Source organism: Chenopodium quinoa, unplaced genomic scaffold (genome assembly GCF_001683475.1).
Source record: "Chenopodium quinoa cultivar QQ74 unplaced genomic scaffold, ASM168347v1, whole genome shotgun sequence".
Classification (NCBI taxonomy): Eukaryota; Viridiplantae; Streptophyta; class Magnoliopsida; order Caryophyllales; family Amaranthaceae; genus Chenopodium; species Chenopodium quinoa.
The window spans coordinates 405,754-424,496 of NW_018743014.1; the positions used below are offsets into that span (position 1 = coordinate 405,754).

Genomic DNA, 18,743 nt, shown 5'->3' on the forward strand with positions numbered 1-18,743 from the left:
CTGCCCCCCACCCTAACCACCCCTCGCCGGCGCTCCGCCCTAAACCATAGCGTCGGCGCCACCCCAAATACCCAAATGCTTGAGATTTGTCGTTAGCAGGATGTTGATCAAAGCACTTGACAGGAACATATAATCAACTCGAGTTTGAAAACATAAGTATATGATTTTGAAACGCCTAAGTTCTAGAAAGTAGATAATGTAATGACTCGAAGTGGAAGAGTACATATTATAACCATCTAGAATCATGTAGCTTCAACACACTATTTCTTATAAAACTAGCAAAGGCTACTTGTCTTGGTAGAATTCCGCAAGACCAGGAATGGATTGGAATCTTCACACAAAACTTGTAGTAGACCGATATTCTGGTGCCTTGTCTCCTGCTGCGATAATAACCAAATAACGCAATGATCATTAGTCAGGGCATTCATCTTTCAACATGTAGGACGAAGGTATACAGCTCCAGTGTTGTGTATTAGTATTGTGTGCAGAGGGGTATGAAGAGTATGAAGGGTAATGTCATGTTCATGTAGATTGAAGTATTATCCTCTATATAACTCATGACTTGTTCGGTCATTTTATAGGCAGTAATAATGTCAATAATAATCACAAGTTTATAAAGTAGGGTTTATATAAGAAGTATAATACTGTAAGAAAATTATAATTCATGGTTTGTCTACCCTTTCCTTCACAAATTTTCATTAATATTGGTAATGCTAATTGCCAATATATATTCGCGTAGAAAAATACATTATTACGAAAATTTGTATGAAACTTATCATAACTATAAAAGGCCATCATGAATTCATAACTTTCCACAGATTTTAAACCATATCAAATATTATGAACACTTGCATCCTAAGGTAGCTTACCTCGTGAAAACTGAGGGGATGCTTGGCTTCTGAACCATATAAATGTCTGCATAGAGTCTGGAACAGCTGCAGAATCTCAGTGATAGTCTTTCTCCTCTCATTCATGGAAACAAGCAACATCTTCTTCATGTTTTCAGCTTCTTGTTCAAGTACGTCCAGTCTGTTATTCAAGATTTCCACGGGTGCTACAATATTTCTATTGCTGTCGCTGCTGCCACTGCTACTACTACCTTCAGCACTCTCAGGAAAATTCGCGGTAGATTTTTCATCCATTATTAAGGACCCTGTCGTTGATTCATGTTATCGCCTCTCCTTAACTCTTGTTTAGGAGAAACAACCTTGAGTACGAGAAAGCATGTTACAAGAATCCAGGATGTAGAATAGCGGTGGTATAAGGTAGATGTTACTAGAACTGCACTGCATAGGAGTTGATCAGAGGAATATTGTCTATATGCTAATTTGAAAGCTGCAAGCTTTGCGGCTCTATTTGCTGACTGGCACCTTCACCTACTTGAGAAGGTGCAAAGTTTGGCTGTATTTCAGCAGAAGTTTTGGCTTCATTTGATATGTGAAATAACAGCAGCTTTGAAATTTTACCCTTTCAAAGTTCTAACCAGTACTTCGCCAAATTTTTCCTCGATGATTGAAAATGTAATCGTTGAGATAAGTATGAAAATCTATACAAGTATACAAACTAAATAACCAACATCAGCTATCCGATCAATTGTACTCGAGAAAAATATGAAAAATGGAAGATTGGCTAAATTGGCCAAAAACATGTACTTTTTTTTCTTTTTTTTTTTGGAATAGTAAGAACATGTACTTCATATGAGGTAAAACTTCTTTGAAGGAAAAGAAAAGGTAATATTGCAACTCTTAAAATAAACAGACGTGTGTATGTATGATCGATACATCAGACAAGATAATCTAAAGACAGAAACTGTAAATGTGCATGTACCCAGTGTATGCTATGAGGATACTGCCCTGAAGGTTGTTAGCTAATAACTAATGATGCACTTCGCACTAGAGAAAGAAATTAACAGCTTCACGATATATTTTTTTTTTTTTTTAAAAAGAAAAAAAAAATCTAAACCCAATTCAATGAAGCAACTAATCAGAAACACTGATTGGTTGCTTATCCGTTTGCTGTTGCATGATATAGTGTGTCCATATTAATATACAGTTCACAGTTGCTCCACAACACATTCTAGCAACATCTGTTTCTGATTATTAATAAGTGCCTTCTTTCAAGTGCATGCTTAATCTACTGGAATCTCTACATCCATCTTCATGCCCGAATTTGCAAAAATCTGAGTATGACCAGAAAATTCTGTCAGGTTTGGATAAAGAACTGTGCAAAGAGGTTTAAGAGGCACAATCACACAGAATTCAATAGCAAATAGGTGCTCGTGAAATCACTGAAGACGGTCCATATGATGCAAAGAAACACGAGCTCCAGAAATCTATACAAGTGTTTTTACAAATATACTCACCTAAATCAGCATGGAGTAACTCAAAAATATATTCTAAAGTTGCATCAAAAGCTGCTCACAAGTGACAACAAATACAAAAACTTCCAAGTCATCAGCACAAACATTTAATATTAATACTACATATAAACAGTAACACTCAAATTCCAATTATTCTATATTTCCTTCCAAGCAATCAATTTGTAGCTCCCACCTATTTGCATTTCACAAGCAAACACGGGCAGATACCATTACATGGAAATACATCAACTTTGCATTGCTCGGTGTTTGGAATGTTCAGCACTATCCAAGACAAACACTAGGTGTCGGAGAGGAAGTTGAACTTCCCAACTCAAGAAAACAGAGGATGCATATTTAGAATGCTTTTTGTCAAGTTTCAGAGTTCATATTCAGCAGTTATCAGTAGAACTTATCATGGACAGAAAAGGATCAAACATAATTACTTGAAAAAAAACTTCATTTGTGAACTCTTGAAAAGATTATCCAATACAAAATATCTTTGAAAAGAAGCTTCCTACTTTTAGAGGTTAAAGCTGCCCTAAAAGAATTGATGCCTACAATGTCAAGGATGATAGACAGGCAACATAGCACAAACTGAAAACAGCATGGGGCTAACTGGCTAAATCATGGTAAGAAAGAACATAACAAAGGTAGGCCTATACATTATGAGAAGACTAATTTTATAGTTTAATCAGCACAAAATTCCGTACATAGCAAGCCATCAAACAGTTTTGTATGGTTTCTCTATTTTTTCTTTTTTTTTTTTTTTGGCACTCTATTTTTGACATTATAAAACAGAAGATCATGGAGGCTGTCATGCATAACTCTAGATGTTGCCATATACCAACAATTTAAAAAATGATTATCTGATCAGCAACTCATAAAATTTCTTATCACCTTGAAGCACACTGGAGATAAGATATCAATTCACGAGTTATTATGATATGATGTGGATTGGGGATACATGAAATATAATATAGAGGCAACTTTGAGATGAGAAACAGCAATAAAGCTGAACTAACAAATCGTTGTCTCAGGTTTATATTTTTGAATGATACCTTCACAAAATCATCCAGCATCAAATAAGACTCCCTTGTGTAGCCAGCTTCCTGCAACAATTGCATCAACACCGCCTATGGCACAGAATACAGACAATTAGAGACTGAACGATGCTGCACTTTATATATTCCACTTACACACGCATAGCAAAGCCCACATACACGAATCTTATACAAAGGGATAAAATCATAAAATAGAGTCCATGAGATTATCTTTTTGACGAAGAGTCCAAGAGATTATCAGCCATATGCTATATAAGAAAATTTTACATTATAAGAGTGACCATTAATGATGCAGCAAATAGTTTTTTTTTTCATCCCAAAATATTATCACAACTGGTGTTACAAAAACCTTCGCAGTTTTTGTAAGAATAACACACTTTTCATGTTTGAGTCCTGTTACACACACACACACAAAAAAAAAAAAAAAAAAAAAAAAAAAAAAAAAAAAAAAAAAAAAAAAAAAAAACCATGTATATTCAATACTTTACGAAAATTTGAAAACTGCAATACGTAATAACAGCATATTGTGGTTTAATAAATATTTACATCTATAGAAATTTGACCGTACACTATGAACACATCAGATGGACATCAATTCTGGCACAAAAGGCCATACACACACGGCTCAATTCTGGCACAAAAGGCCATACACAAACAGCTCATTTAACATTGACAATGTCAAAGATGGCACCAAGTAATGCCTAAGTAAAAAATGAGGCTAATAATAGGCAGAAGTAATGCCGGTATGGCCATATCAATTAAATGAAGCAGAAACTGCTCTAATTTTTCTTTAGTCACATATTAGGCAAGAGATGAGGATTAACGCCCATGCCAAAGTTAAAGAACCCCCCCCCCCCCCCCCCCCCAAATTGCCTCTTTCCTAATTTCATTGTTGTGATGGATCATGAAAAAGAGCTATAATTGGTATTTGGCACCTTGAAATTTAAGAGTTGAAGGGAAAACTTTTAGGTGCAGAAAAAGGGCAAAAATTAATGCTGAAAGGATTATTGCGCCTAAATTTTGGGGCCACAAACTGGACAAAACCAAGCAAAATAAAACATTTTAGAAAGCAGGTTTTGTACAGAATGACTTCTGAAGTCATTAAATTCTCATGGATGATCCAAAAAGATGGAAAAGCAACAACAATGCTAATATAATATTTTGTCTAGATCAATGACGTCTTTCTTGTCCTTGCTTAATTAAATCAAAAGCGTTACTATTGAGCAATCTATCAACTAAATCAAATGACGTAATATAAACATGTTCTACTTTTATTTGTTGCAAAGCAACAAACAACCTATTCTTTACCCATCTCAGATAAGGTCCTTCCGCCATTACAGACATAAGGCAACATTATGAATTCTTTATTTACAAAATATTTTTCCTATATTCTGGTATACTTAGTGCTTGCTTGACATCTTATCACTATATCAAGACTTGAGAGAAGGGGAGGAAGGGGAGTTGTTACCCAGCTCAACCAATGTCATTCATCAGTGACTTTTTAAATATTTCTGTTGAACTAGAATGGTCATCGTGCAATGGAAAGTAACTGGTAAAAAATAAAACAGAAAAAAAAGTTCTGTTAAATTAAGCCAACTATCTTTAGTAGTTTTCACCATTGGAAATTTTATACAGGTCATGGCATCTGTATCAAACCACATGAACTCTCTATAAAAAGCAAAGAATGAATGTAGTTGTAAAACTGCCCATACCTCTCTTTGCTCAGCAGTCATGAATGAACCAGTCATATCATGAGCACTTCTATAATGTCATTGAAAGTCACCTTCCCATTGCCATCCAAGTCATAAACCCTGAAAATAACTGCAAAAGAGACAAGAGAATTTGTTTACTATAGCTACTCACTGAAACTTGGAGCTTACACAGGTGTCATTTAACAAATTGTTATGTTGAAAGGGGCATTAATACAAGTACCACAGAAGAGTTAATAATCATTCCTTTAAAGGATTTAAAGGAGAAGAGGGAGAGAGAATCTACAAAATAATCACACATTAAGATAAGGTGATAGTCACTAATTAACTCAATGACTGATACTAAGCTGACAATAAATATAACCAGATTCTCAAATACTTAACTACACATCTATAAACAAAAAGGATTTATCTTTCTTTTTACTACTTCTCTTTTACTTCCTCAGTACATTTTAATTGCATCATTTGGGGTCTACAACAACTTTCAAAATTTGAGGTCTACTAACGTGCCACAAATGCTTGGCCTCACAGAGGCAAAGTAAATAGAAGCTGGTTCCAGGAAGCAATAATGTTAATTGAGTCTTTGGCTCTTAGCTCTTAAAGATTTATTGTCTAAAAATTTATACAAAGGGTGCGAGATTGTCACCTCAGCCATGGGTGGAAGCCATGGTATTCACTTGGTGTCATTCTAATTATGTATAATATCTTGACGATGAAAATCACTAGTCAACTTAGAAAACCCCTATGATATGTTGGCCCCCAAAAATAAAATCCTTCTTCTCAGAAAACAATATTTCAATCCATATGCAATCCTAAAGTAAACAAAAACAGGAAGGATACAGTCATACAGCCCATCAGGTTTTTAAAATTAACTCAATAAAACAGGATAGGCTGTTCTACTAGCCATAATGTTGACCGGACCTTATTCCATTTACAAAGACTGAGATATTACTCAAGCAGCAGAAGAATCAAAATTATGAGGTAGCACTCTTGCCTAGAAGATGAAGACAGCAACTAATTGAGATAACCATTAGCAATCCCCGATATACATAAATCTATCAGATCAAAATCGAAAACTTACGGGCAGCTTTCTGCTCAATGCTTGCTTTGGCACTAAATGCAGATAAGAATGCAACAAAATCCTTAAAATTTAAACCATCAACCATCTTCAGCAACCTCTGCATAAAGACACACCACAAATTCATAACATCAATTCCGCGAAAAAATCCTAATCAACAGTTAATTCATAACAGGCAACACGAGTATGATCTCAAAATCTAGACACTCAATACCTGAGCTAGAGGGTTCATTGCGAACTCCGGCACAGACATAAATTCATCGGATGAAATAAAACCTTTGGCAGTCCGATCAAGTTGACAAAATCTTTGATACAAAGAAACTATCTCTTGCTGATTGACTATATTAAAACAATAGCATATATCATATTTCATTGAATCATGACATAATTTAGCATTCTACAAAATAAAAGAGAAAATCAAAATAAACCCCATACACAATTTATTGCAGTGTTCTTGAACTTCTTCAATATCATATTGGGTAAGCGTTGATAGATGGAGCATTACCCATTTGCTTCTTTCTCAATCTGTGATGATTAATCAAGCAAAAAAATAAAAATTAAAAACAACCCACTAATTACCATCGAAAAATTCACAAAAAAATCCTAGGAAAATCAAAAATTAAGCACGCCCACTAAATTATAACAATCAAATAGATGCATTGAAACTTGAAAAGCACCCTTCAATTGAAACCCATAAAATGAAAATCGAGATTTACCAAAACAGCAATTCCTTCAGGATTGTATTAAATGATAAATGAATATCGTTAAAATTGAGGTAAAATGAGCTTGACCACTATTTTACAGAATTGGGACTTTCTAGAGAAGAATTGTAAATATGTAATAGAAAGCTTCAGTCTTGGAGAAATTGGGAAGTGCTCTGATATTTTGTTGATTGGAAATTTTTGTGGGATGATACCAAAGTTGCTGGGAAATTCTGTGATGAAATTTATGTATAGGTAGAAATTTGTATGATAAAGTATGAGGGTGACTTACCTGGATTTCAATACAGTTGACTGAGTGTAAAGATTACAGAAACGGCTGGTACTAGTTTCCGACCACCACCCTAACCGTCTAAACACCGACGCCTCCGATTACAGTCGATTGCTGCTCCAGAGTCCAGACTCATCGATTTACTTGTACCAAGGCTATGGTTTTAACCTTTAAGGGCCCACCTTGTTTTTGTTTGATACGACTTATTCGAGAAGATCTGATATGAATTTATTTTATCTGATTTGAATTTATGGTTTGATTTGACTAAATCAATACGTAATTTATATATTACAATTTTTTTTTCAATATAGAATTAATCATATTTAGAGATTAAAAATTCGCACAAAAAGCGATTATGATATGAAATACCCCAAAATGTTTTCTTTCAAAAATTTCAAATAATTCAAATGTTTAGCATAAAAGATGAGAAAATACAAGTTTATCATTAAATAAAGAGGCAAAACTGTAAATAAATCACCTTGATAAATAAAGCGATAAATGTCATATTAACTAGACATTTTTGTTGATTTATTTACAGTTTTACCACTTGATAAACGGAATTTGTTTAACTTGGGTTCCCTCTAAAAAACCAATATACCAATTGATACACATACCAAGTTAATCTAGCTTATAAGCTTGCATCTTCTTATAATATCTTACTCACTACAAGAGAGTGGGAGACTATTCACTAAACCACTATGTAGCCATTTCAGATTCAACCCCTAAATGAGACTATTCAATTTGTAGCCATTTCAAATGCAATCCAACCAAGTTAAGCTTGACATAAGGTCGTAGGGGTAATGACCAAAGCTTCTAATTTTGAGATTAGGAGTTCAATCTTTAGTGCCATGGAATATATATACTAATACTATGGAACAAAAGTTAAGATTGATGATCAGTATTTAACCAAAATATGAGAGTGAGGGATAGCTCAAGTTGTTAAAACTTCCCTCCCGATTCCCAAAAATTTTGAGATCGATTTTCATCATCCCCCCTTGTGACTCTCTAAACACCAAAAAGTATTTAACCAAAATATCATACTTCTAAATAGAAGGCTCGTTTATAGCAACCATAAGTCGACCACTCTTTGGACAATATTACCCTTCCCTTCTCTGTCTCCTCTTCCTCTTTTTCTCGCTACCACTAATATCGCTCATTTCACCACCATCACCAACCACCACACTTATCTAGCTACCACAACCATCCGAACATTTATATAACATCGAAAAACCAAGTTAGCATCATTTGATCGTGCATCCACATAAGCTCGTCATTAGTGGTGGTGTCGTCGGTGTAAGGGTATTTTGGTAAATTCATTTAATTGTTAGTACAATGATAAATTACACCAAATTGCCAATTTGCCATTCATCTAATTTGTTTTGGTTTGTTTAATTTTATCGAGGGAGTACGTATGGTTGAATTGCATTGATTTCGCAGGAACCCAGCTGAGTGGAAAACCTCCAAAAACGTCAACCACCGTACCTTACTCCAACTCCTCCGCTTTCTTTCCCTGCAAATTTTCTCTCTCCTCGCTTTTCTATCGTCCAAAATTTCAATCAATTCCATCACAATTTCAAGATCACCTTAATCAAATCACTTTTCATTCAATTCTCCCTATTTCTACACTTGGGTCAATCTCCAATTTTTCTGGGTATCATCAATTTCTCCTCTTCACTCCTAATCTCATCACTCTTTCCTTCCCAAAAAAAAGAAATTTCAACCAATTTCAATCTTTTTTCTTTGTGGGTTCGTTGATTTTGAGAAATTTAAGTCAAATTTCGAACTGGGTATTGGAAAATTTTGGATTTTTCTTGTTAATTTGGTGTTTTTAGGGTTGATTGAGGAATTGAAAGAGGGCAAGAAGAAGATGGATACGAGCAGAAGAGCAGTGGAATCATACTGGAGGTCTCGGATGATCGATGCTGCTACCTCTGATGAAGATAAGGTCACACCAGTTTACAAATTGGAAGAGATTTGTGAGCTGCTAAGATCTTCTCCCTCTGGTATAGTGAAGGAAGTCTCTGAATTTTTGTTAAAAAGGCTTGATCACAAGAACCCTATTGTTAAACAGAAGGTATAATTTATGCATCAATTTTTGTTTGATTGGCATTTAGGTAGATCTAGTTATGTGAAATTGTTTGTTTTAAGTTCATGATTTGTGTTGAACCTTTGTTTTGTTTTGTTTTGATTCTGCTGTTTTTGTCGACGGTGCGATTTTGGTGATTATTTTGAACAAAGGGATCATGAAATAAGGTCCAATTTAGGGTTAGAATTAATGATATTAATTTCATGAATGAGATTTTGTTTGGTTGATTTGAGTGTATTCCTATTTGGTGATGGTAATTTTATCTGTTATTGATGTTATCTATAGGCTTTAAGGCTGATAAAATATTCAGTTGGGAAGTCGGGTGCAGAATTCAGGAGAGAAATGCAAAGGCATTCCGTGGCTGTGAAACAGCTACTTCATTATAAGGGGAAACCTGATCCTCTGAAAGGGGATGCTTTGAACAAAGCTGTGAGGGAAACAGCTCAAGATGCTCTTTCGGCCATATTTTCGACAGATGACAACAAACCGGCTGCTGCGAGTGAGGTAACCCATAAGAGAATGGAAGGTTTTGGGAATACGAATTATGTGATGCCACCAGAAGAGAAGAAGTCATTTATTAGTGAGGTGGTTGGTATTGGAAGTGCTTCGTTGAAGCAAGGACTGAGTACCTTGGCTCAGGCGCATTCTCAGTCATTCAAAAAGAATGATACTGGCAGTTATAGGGGTCCAACACTGAATAGATCATTGACCGTAGAATCGGACCACTCAGACAGGTATGATAAAATGAGCTATCATGGTGGTGGTCAGAGTAGTTCGTCTATTTCAAGGAATGCGACGTCTGGACCTTGGGGACAAGATTCAAGGACTGTTGCCTCAGAAGCGACCAATGTGGATTCTAATTCAAGTTATGGTGAGAGTAAGACACGGGAAGAGAGGTTTCTAGAGACAATTGTGACATCTGGTGGTGTGCGGCTGCAGCCTACACGTGATGTTTTGCAAGCTTTCTTGGTAGAGGCCTCTAAGATGGATGCATTGGCTTTAAGTCGAGCACTTGAATCGAAACTTCAGTCTCCTAATTGGCAGGTATTTTCTTTATTTTCATGTTCTCAGTCTGGATATTCTGTTTAAAATTTTTATTTTGTAGTATGTATCTTGATTTGGTTAAACATGACACACTTTGTATTTTTAAGTGATCTGTTGATCAGGGCTAGCCAAACCATCAATATGGTGACATGGCTCTACGCATCCTCCTTTCTATATATTTTTTTTGTTGGGTGTGGGGGAGGGGCAAAGGTAGGAATATGAAGCTATTTTTAGAAATTGCTGGGAGACCGTTTCCTTTTGCCCTTAGTTATAAGATGCATTAAATGGCCTGCTCGAATTTGATTGTTATGTTCTGTTATGTGATGTTTTATGCCGTCTTGGGATCATAGTACTACCTGTATTTAATTATGCTCTTGCCAAACACTGTGAACCAGACTCTTGATTCATCTAGCTGTCAAATTTTTCCTCTATTGCTCAAAGATGGATGAATTTGTGTAATACTAAAAGACAATGGACTGATTTTGAATGGTGAAGGATAGATTTATGGTTTGATCTCTAAGACGTTATTTTTAATGGGTTTTACTATCTTTTTCAGGTTCGAATGAAAGCAGTTTGTGTCGTTGAAGCAATTTTGAGAAAAAAAGATGATGAGCATTTTGCTATTATTGCCTATTACTTTACTGAACACGTAGATCTAGTAATCAAATGTTCCGAGTCCCCTCAATCTTCATTGAGAGAGAAGGCAAACAGAGTAAGTTTTTAAATTTCCAAATTATTAGCTATCATTTTTGCTTGACTCGAGATTTTTACTTTTAATGTTATTGTTGTTTGTCTTATCATTAATGGCAATTTAGAAAACCCCTAATGCAAAATTAGAGAAGATCATTTTCCTTGTTCATTAGATATGTTATGCAATCTCGTTACAACAGTTCACCCTATTGAGCGTTTCCACAAATGGATGAACTTGTCTATGTATCATTTCCCCCCTAACAATCCTTGTTACTTTTTTAGTCCATTACTCATGTGATTGTTGAAGCACAAAACATCTTTGGCTTTGCTGAAAAGGTATAGTGTACATGTTTTGATGTGCTTATCACTGGAACGAAATGCATCTAAAGTGCTGCCTGGAAGGTGAAATGTTTTGGCTTTTCATAATTTCCAACCTGCTTTTGGCTCAAAGGAATATAAAGCTTAGATTTGAGCTAACCAAGTATCTCACTAGAAATTTCTCCCTCTCACACTCTATGGCCCTTGCCTAGCACATCTCAGGGGGTAGAGTCTGTAGATAGTCTGGGCCTTTGTATGAATACTGAACCATTGGGATTCTATTTAGGGGGTGTTTGGTTCATCAAATTGGAATGATTGGTATGAAATGTCATAGTTGAGAGGTATGGATTCTAAAACCCATACTAGTCCAAAGTTGTTTGGTTTTATAGTTGGAATGGATTCTATACTTCATTAATAGAAGGAATTGTGAATCTTAGGGGAAGAGGTGGGTATGGAATTTCATAGGTATGGGGGAGAATTAGAACCCCTTGGGTATGAGATTCCATTACTAAAAAACTTAACCAAACAAAAATCTAGATGAAATGGATTCTAACTCCATTCCAAATAATCCAACCAAAAGACCCCTAAAAAGTCCACAATGGGCTAGAGGCAATAGGTATAATCGTAGTGTTCATATATGGGCTATGGGCAACAACTTTTAACCTATTCAACGATTCCCTGTTTCTTGGCTTTGCTGTTTCTCCATTCTCGTTCCTGTTAAGTTCTTGTTCTTGCTCTCTAATCTGTGCTACATAGTTTAGGTATTACTCCTGTCCCAGAATACACTTTGTACTTTCCTTTTTCTTCGGTTCTAGAATACTCTTTAATGTCCTTACACTTCCATTTTAGAAATGATCTCGCTAGTTTTTGAAAATCTCTCTTTCCACTACTAAAAAAAAAAGTCCCACACCCTCACTCATTCAATAATCAAATATACTTTTTTCGATCAAATAACAACCGATAGCCATACAACTACTTATTGTCTAAAACTTTGTCATGATTAGTGTCAAAAGTATTATGGGAAAGAGGGAGTATATAAATTTTGTGAAATAAATAGATCACAAACTTTAATCATGTTTATGACTTTATGAGTGTTAAGCATAAAGTATTTTATCAAGCTTGCAAGCTTGCCTGGACCATTAGTTTTTTTACTGGCAATAAGTGTTCTATTTTTTTTTTCCCACTTGGTTGGCCATGTGGATGCTACTGGATCTTGAATTATATCAAGGGACGATGTTATCATCTTTACATTCCAGATGGCCATATTGAGCATTGTTAAGCATGCAAGACAATATTGCATGTTACCATTGATTAATGGAACTCCTGGGATTCATTGTAAATTTGTAGTAATTCTATACTTTAGTGTAAGCAATTCTAAATTGGGGAAACATTCAGCATTTGATAAATATTAAGAAACTCAGAGGAGGAACATTAAGCAATTTATCAAGAGAGCATGTACTGAGTTGCATGTTGACAAGCTATTGCCGCTTGAGCAATAGAGAACAAATTGTTTGAGGAAAATGAGAAAGAAGCAGGGTTGAAGGTGATGGTTAAATGACAAGATTAATGTTTGAAAAATAGCCCATCATGGTGGATTCTGAGAAATTTAATAGATTAGAGAAATAGAGAGAGGAAAAAATGAGAGGATTTAATGAAGTAAGGAGCAGTTAGAGAGGGAAGAAAGTCCCATCGTTCATGACCATCTTCCCATCAATGGTGTGGAGAAATGGTAGAGATTGAAGTTGTGGGGTTAGAGTTGTATATTGAGAGAGAATTGGGATTGGGAAATGACAGCTGTTTGAAGAGAATTTGAAATTCTTGGTGATGGCCCTTCAGCCATTCTAATGACTGCATGGAATTCACCCAATTCCGAAACATATTTTGATATGGATTTCCAAACAGGTTATTTGTGCCTATCCAGATTTTCTAATAAAATGATTTTGTCCATACTGACCCTAACAGAAGTTGGCATAACTGAATAATGAAAAACCTCTTTGTGGCTTGGTGCATGTTTTGTCACTTTCTGTCGTAATTTGATGTTAGTTCAGTAAAATTTCACTGTATCTTTAGCTCACATCTATTTCCTATGCAGTACAAGTCTTGGGTCTAAAGTTAAGGGAGACACAGATGATAGTAGTCCTTTTGTTGACTTGTCTCTCTCTCTTTTCTGTTCCTCGAGAAAATATAGGGATTAGGGTCTTCTTGTACCACTTGGAGATCATACTCTTGACCTCTGCTAGACTCATTTCCTCCTTTTCTTCACCTTTATGATCCTGTCTCCACAGCTTGTACATACATACAAAAATCATATATATATATTTTTTTTTTCTCCAACATGAGTTCTCAACTTCTCATTCCCTTGGATTCTATTGCAACTATCATAAAAGACCCAGCCTTATTTCATCCTTGTTAACACCTGATTAACCGTATCATTGATACGTGACTAAAAGAAGAGAAATTAGGGAAAAAAAGCTCACAAACTTTTCACTCAAGTAATGCTCAACGTCCAGATCAGCTGAACCAAGTTCTCTCAATGGGGGTCTTTTTTTTTCCCTTTCCTGATTCGGGGGATATTGCTGTCGCTTTTACCTTGGAATTTAGCTGGAGCAAGGTAGGGGAGGGCATGAATGAAATGTGGCTCTTGTGCATATTGATCTTCGATTGTCACTGGGTTAAATGGTTCTTATTGGTCTTTAAAACTAAAATTTCCATAGTATTTTGGAATTCACAATTGGGGATTCCTTTATGTCACCTGGGAATTTGATAACAGAACATATCAACCAAACAACTAAAATGTGAAGAATCAAGAACCAATTCTGAAATCCCAACTGCCCTGCCCCCCCCCCCCCCCTCTTTTTCCATAGTATAAGCTTATGTACATCAGTACTTGTTTATCTTTAATATACTCCTTTTTATTCGGTATGTTTCAAATTAATGTTCCGAAATTTATACATTCAATATTCATACATTTGATGTCTGATTAAATTCTTGAAATTATAGGTCTTAAGTCTCATTGGTGGAGAGCAGACTGGAAACTCTTCAGAAAAGCCTACAAAAGTCGAGAGAACAGTGGTTGAGATGCCTGACCTGATAGATACGGGGTATGGTGATTTGCTTGGAGAAGAACCCAAGGAGAGCCAAAATGAGCAATTTGTTGCAAGCAAGCCATTGTCATCCTCTCTCTTAATTGATGATTTATTTGGGGATAGTACAGGCAACGATTTGAGTAAGAGTGATCTAAGAACTGACGATGATCCATTTGCTGATGTCTCTTTTCATACGGGTGAGGACAAAGACCAGGGAAGCGACCTCTTTGCTGGGATGACTGTTGGAGAAACTTCTAGTACTGTTGAAGCACCAAGGAATGGTGGTCCTGATCTTTTTGATATATTTGGGTCCTCAGAACCTCTGCAGGTGCAAGGAAGTCACACAGACAACGTTAACAACCTAATGGCGGGATTATCCATTAGTGGAAATGGCTCAGTGACAAATGAGAAAACAATCTATTCCACAGCATTTGCTGAATCAACATATCCCGGTTCAAATTTGAATCCTGCTTCCCAAGGGCTAAATGATTCACTTAGCAGTGGGTTTGATCCCCTGAAAGCTACCGCTAATGCAAATACCCTTCCTATGGGATCTATCCCATACAATATGCCTCCTGGAATGTTATATAATCAGTTCTATCCTGCAGCTCAAGTTAATTATGGTGCCATGGGTGGGTTCCTTGCTCAGCAGCAGTTTATGGCAGCTATGGCCAACTTGCAGTCTATAGGCAACATGAATCCCAATAATCTTGCTGGTGGTAATTTGGCTGGAACATTGGGAGGAGATGCTTCCGCTCTTCCTGATATATTCAACGCAAACATGCCTGCTCAAGCATCTACTGTCACAATGAATGCTCCGAAAGAAGAGACAAAAGCATTTGATTTCATCACAGTAAGAATAATTTTATTTTGTTTTTATATGTCATTAATTTTGTCCTGTTCCTTGTGCTTTGGTTTCTACCTTTTCTCTCTGTTTCTATGTATACCTCTTTTTAAGATTCAGTGTGTTTATATTACATTATTTACCTCTGAAGATCAACATAATTCATCCTTTTGGATGATGAGAGATAAGAAAGAGTAGGGTTGTTATGCCCAACATTTACTGTAAATTCTGCCATTTGGTCAACCTCCCAAAAACAGTGATGGATGAAAAAAGAGTCAAACCTTGCAAATTCATCTCTTCACCACATATAATATTGTTACACACCCTTTTAATAGGAGCTTGTGAAAATAGTGCACAAGTTCACTTGTTCCACAACTATTTTCTTTTATACCAAGAAAACTAGCCTTTTAGACCTCTCTCTAAGACCTAGAGCCTTAGCCTGGAAAATTCTAATAATGGAACAGAGGGCTTTAAAACCAGCCAAGCTAAGGTTACCCTTTTAGCCCTCCTTGTCTGATTTCTTTGAGCTGCTTTATTTAGAACAGGTTTGTAATAAGTGTTGCATGATTTGCATATCCATAGATAGCTGTTAAATTGAATGCCAGAAATTTGGGAACAAATGTGAGAAGTAAATATTGTGACTAGTGAAACATTACGAGATATTGTTGTAGCCTTTACATAGACCTTTTCATTTTCCAGTTTACCAACACAATGTCCTCTCAAGTGTTCTAGAGCATAGACATTATATTTAACATTAATTTATAAACCAGGATGCCTATAGAGTATAGAATACTAAGTGTCATTACTTGGACATCTGTCATCTACAATCCAATATTACAGGGTACGTTTTAATAAGGTTTTCTGATTAGAGTTCAAATATTTTTGTTATAGTCAATCTTTGTATTCTATTGAGTCTTTAACGTCTGACTTTTGGAAGATAAAGTGGATGACACAGAATAGCCAATACATTATTCTAGGGCTGCTCCAATTTTACTATTGCACTTCCTCCACTATTTTAGTTGCAACGTTTGGCAAATTGCACTATTCATGTTCTCTCATTTGACCACCTTTGTTGATTTATATCTTGGGCAAAATATTCTTATGAGATCTTGTTAGATTCGTCTCAATTTATAAAAGATAATAGTAAAATTTTGACCATAAATTACCGTTAATGTATAATTTTGACCACAACATCAAATTTACATATTTTTTACCCCCTCCGTCCCTTTATTTTTGCCCCATTGCCATTTTTAGGGTCTAACTTTGAAAATTTTGACCATAAATTACCGTTAATGTATAAAAGATAATATAGTCATGAGTGGTCTTGTTAGATTCGTCTCATTGTATATTTTATTAATATCACGTTTTTATAATTTTACGTGTATGCAAATAAAGATATAGAAATTTTAATACGCGTCTTGGAGACCGTGCACAGTCAAATGGGGCAAAAAAAAATTGGACAGAGGGAGTATTTATTTATAATTAGAGAAATTTATGCATTGGCAAGCGTGAACACTATCCTATGCTCAACTTGTTGCCTTATTCTGTTTTAGACTATCTCCATTGGCTTTCATAATTCAAGTCACATTTTCAAGACCATTCATTATAGGATTTTTATGTTTGTTGGTACTATATACCCTTTCTCTGTAATACTCCGTATATTAATTGATTGTGTGGGTAATTTAAAGCCCCTATGGAGATTGAAGATTTTTTACTGTTACAAGAATAGTTGTCATTACACTTCGCATTTGAAATTAAATGTTTTGTGGATTTATTTTCTTTACTTAGATTTGGTCATTTTGTGCATCAAATTGATCAATTTGTGTTGCTTCATATGACAGGATCATTTGACACAAGCGCGTGATCCTAAGAGGGTAGTGTAGTTTGCTGATTCAAAGGGAAGACTACTGGATTCATTCAGACAAAACAATGTTGGAATCCAGATAAATTTTTTTCGTGATAAACTAGCAGTGAGATGAACTTGATAATGTCAAGAATTTACTGTGACGTGTTGTAGAAGTCATAAGAGCAAGACAATCTTAAAAGCGCGGGATAGAAGGATCCCTTGTCTTTGTGCAGAATTTGTAAGTTTAGAAAGGATGAGGGTGTGTTGTGCAGTTAGCTATATTCACTGTTCGAACTTTTTTGATGCTAGCTTCAGTTTATAATACTTGTGTATTTTTTCAAAGAAAAATTCATGTAGATCTTCCAATAATTATACTGCCTTTTTTTATTTGGAGTTTGAAATACCAGTACAGGATTTCTTGCTTAATTTTGCACCGTGACGATGGACGATTGTAACTCCTTCGTAAGATTTTTTTTTTTTTTTTTTCACAAATTCTCTAAAAAGACGAGTGTATATTTATTTATTGTAAGACGAATTAAAGTTTCTTTAAATTATTTAAAGTTACCCTTTATACCACAAAAGTTATTATTTTTCAAATAATAAATTTTATCTTACAAAAAAACTTATAATGTATTAGATTAATCATATTAGCCTTTATAGTATGTAATTTTGAATTTATAAAGAATTACAAACCAACGACAAATTAAAAGTAACCCTTTAAGGGGTTAAAGTTATCATAAAAATAGATAAAGTTACTCTTAAACTGATAGTCTTACAATAAAAGTAACGTACACCCTACCTTACACAAGACTTAATGTTTTTTTTTTTTTTTTTTTTTTTTTTTTGTAAGGAAATTTCGTAAGATGTTTTATATTTGTTGATATGTTATTTTAGGCATGTTCATTAATAAATGATTTCAAAAATCGATATCTTCGATTATCAAAACACATATCACTCATCAATACCTTCATTTCAATAGACAAAAGTTTAGGAAAGTTGATATTTAGAAAATAAACCTTGAAAGTTTGAGACGAATGTACTCCCTCTATCCCATAATTTTGCGCCTATTTCTCAAAAACACGATAATTAGGGAGAATGGTGGAAGTAGGGGAATATTATATTGGAAAGATAAAAATTAGAGAATATTGTATGAAAAAAGAGGAAAATTAAGTAATAATATTTTTGGTATATATGTATTTTGTACGAGAAAGATAAAAAGTAAGTAATGATTATGTGTTATTTTTAAAAACATGCACAACATTTTGGGACACCCAAAAAGGAATATAGACACGAAATTATGGGACGGAGAGAGTAATATACAGGACTATATTTCTCTGAGTATAAATCACAAACAAGTCAAAGTAACTTATATTAATGGTATTAAAGTCAAATTGTGTTAACTAATAAGAAACAAAAACCGTGTGTATTCACTAGTTCCGCTTGTGAAGAATCAAATGCATAATTATGCTCGTAGAATCCAAGGTTTCCGGTTTCCTCATTAATGTCAGAAAGCTCCAGCAATATCAAAGGTGTATGAAGGGATTTGACAAGTACTCACATGTAGTATAAGCGAAACCATGGTCTTTTGTACACTGTACTTTACAAAATTTGGGTGGGAAACTTAGAATAACT

General features: G+C 35.0%; 2 protein-coding genes and 1 pseudogene across 2 annotated transcripts; 1 reads left to right on the plus strand and 2 right to left on the minus strand.

Annotated features, from left to right (window-relative positions):
* Positions 1-44: 44 nt before the first annotated feature.
* LOC110729839 lies at positions 45-1,662 on the minus strand. Its single transcript, XM_021909618.1, has 2 exons — positions 870-1,662; positions 45-380 (listed from the first exon to the last, which is right to left on the minus strand). Exons 1-2 carry the CDS (start codon positions 1,140-1,142, stop codon positions 276-278), a joined length of 378 nt encoding a protein of 125 aa, XP_021765310.1. The 5' UTR covers positions 1,143-1,662; the 3' UTR covers positions 45-275.
* A 47-nt stretch (positions 1,663-1,709) lies between these two features.
* LOC110729838 lies at positions 1,710-7,173 on the minus strand (annotated as a pseudogene).
* A 1,396-nt stretch (positions 7,174-8,569) lies between these two features.
* LOC110729840 (VHS domain-containing protein At3g16270-like) lies at positions 8,570-17,537 on the plus strand. Its single transcript, XM_021909619.1, has 5 exons — positions 8,570-9,271; positions 9,569-10,327; positions 10,884-11,039; positions 14,336-15,274; positions 17,107-17,537. The coding sequence occupies exons 1-5, from the start codon at positions 9,065-9,067 to the stop codon at positions 17,146-17,148; spliced, it is 2,103 nt and encodes a 700-aa protein (XP_021765311.1). The 5' UTR covers positions 8,570-9,064; the 3' UTR covers positions 17,149-17,537.
* Positions 17,538-18,743: the final 1,206 nt, after the last annotated feature.

Excerpts from the sequence above, each read along its gene's own strand:
- LOC110729839 (XM_021909618.1), bottom strand. The coding sequence starts at position 1,142 with ATGGATGAAAAATCTACCGCGAATTTTCCTGAGAGTGCTGAAGGTAGT. Across the intron at positions 381-869 it reads ATCCCCTCAGTTTTCACGAG|CAGGAGACAAGGCACCAGAA; the intron begins GTAAGCTACCTT and ends TTATTATCGCAG.
- LOC110729840 (XM_021909619.1), top strand. The coding sequence starts at position 9,065 with ATGGATACGAGCAGAAGAGCAGTGGAATCATACTGGAGGTCTCGGATG. Across the intron at positions 10,328-10,883 it reads TTCAGTCTCCTAATTGGCAG|GTTCGAATGAAAGCAGTTTG; the intron begins GTATTTTCTTTA and ends TATCTTTTTCAG. Across the intron at positions 15,275-17,106 it reads AAGCATTTGATTTCATCACA|GATCATTTGACACAAGCGCG; the intron begins GTAAGAATAATT and ends TTCATATGACAG.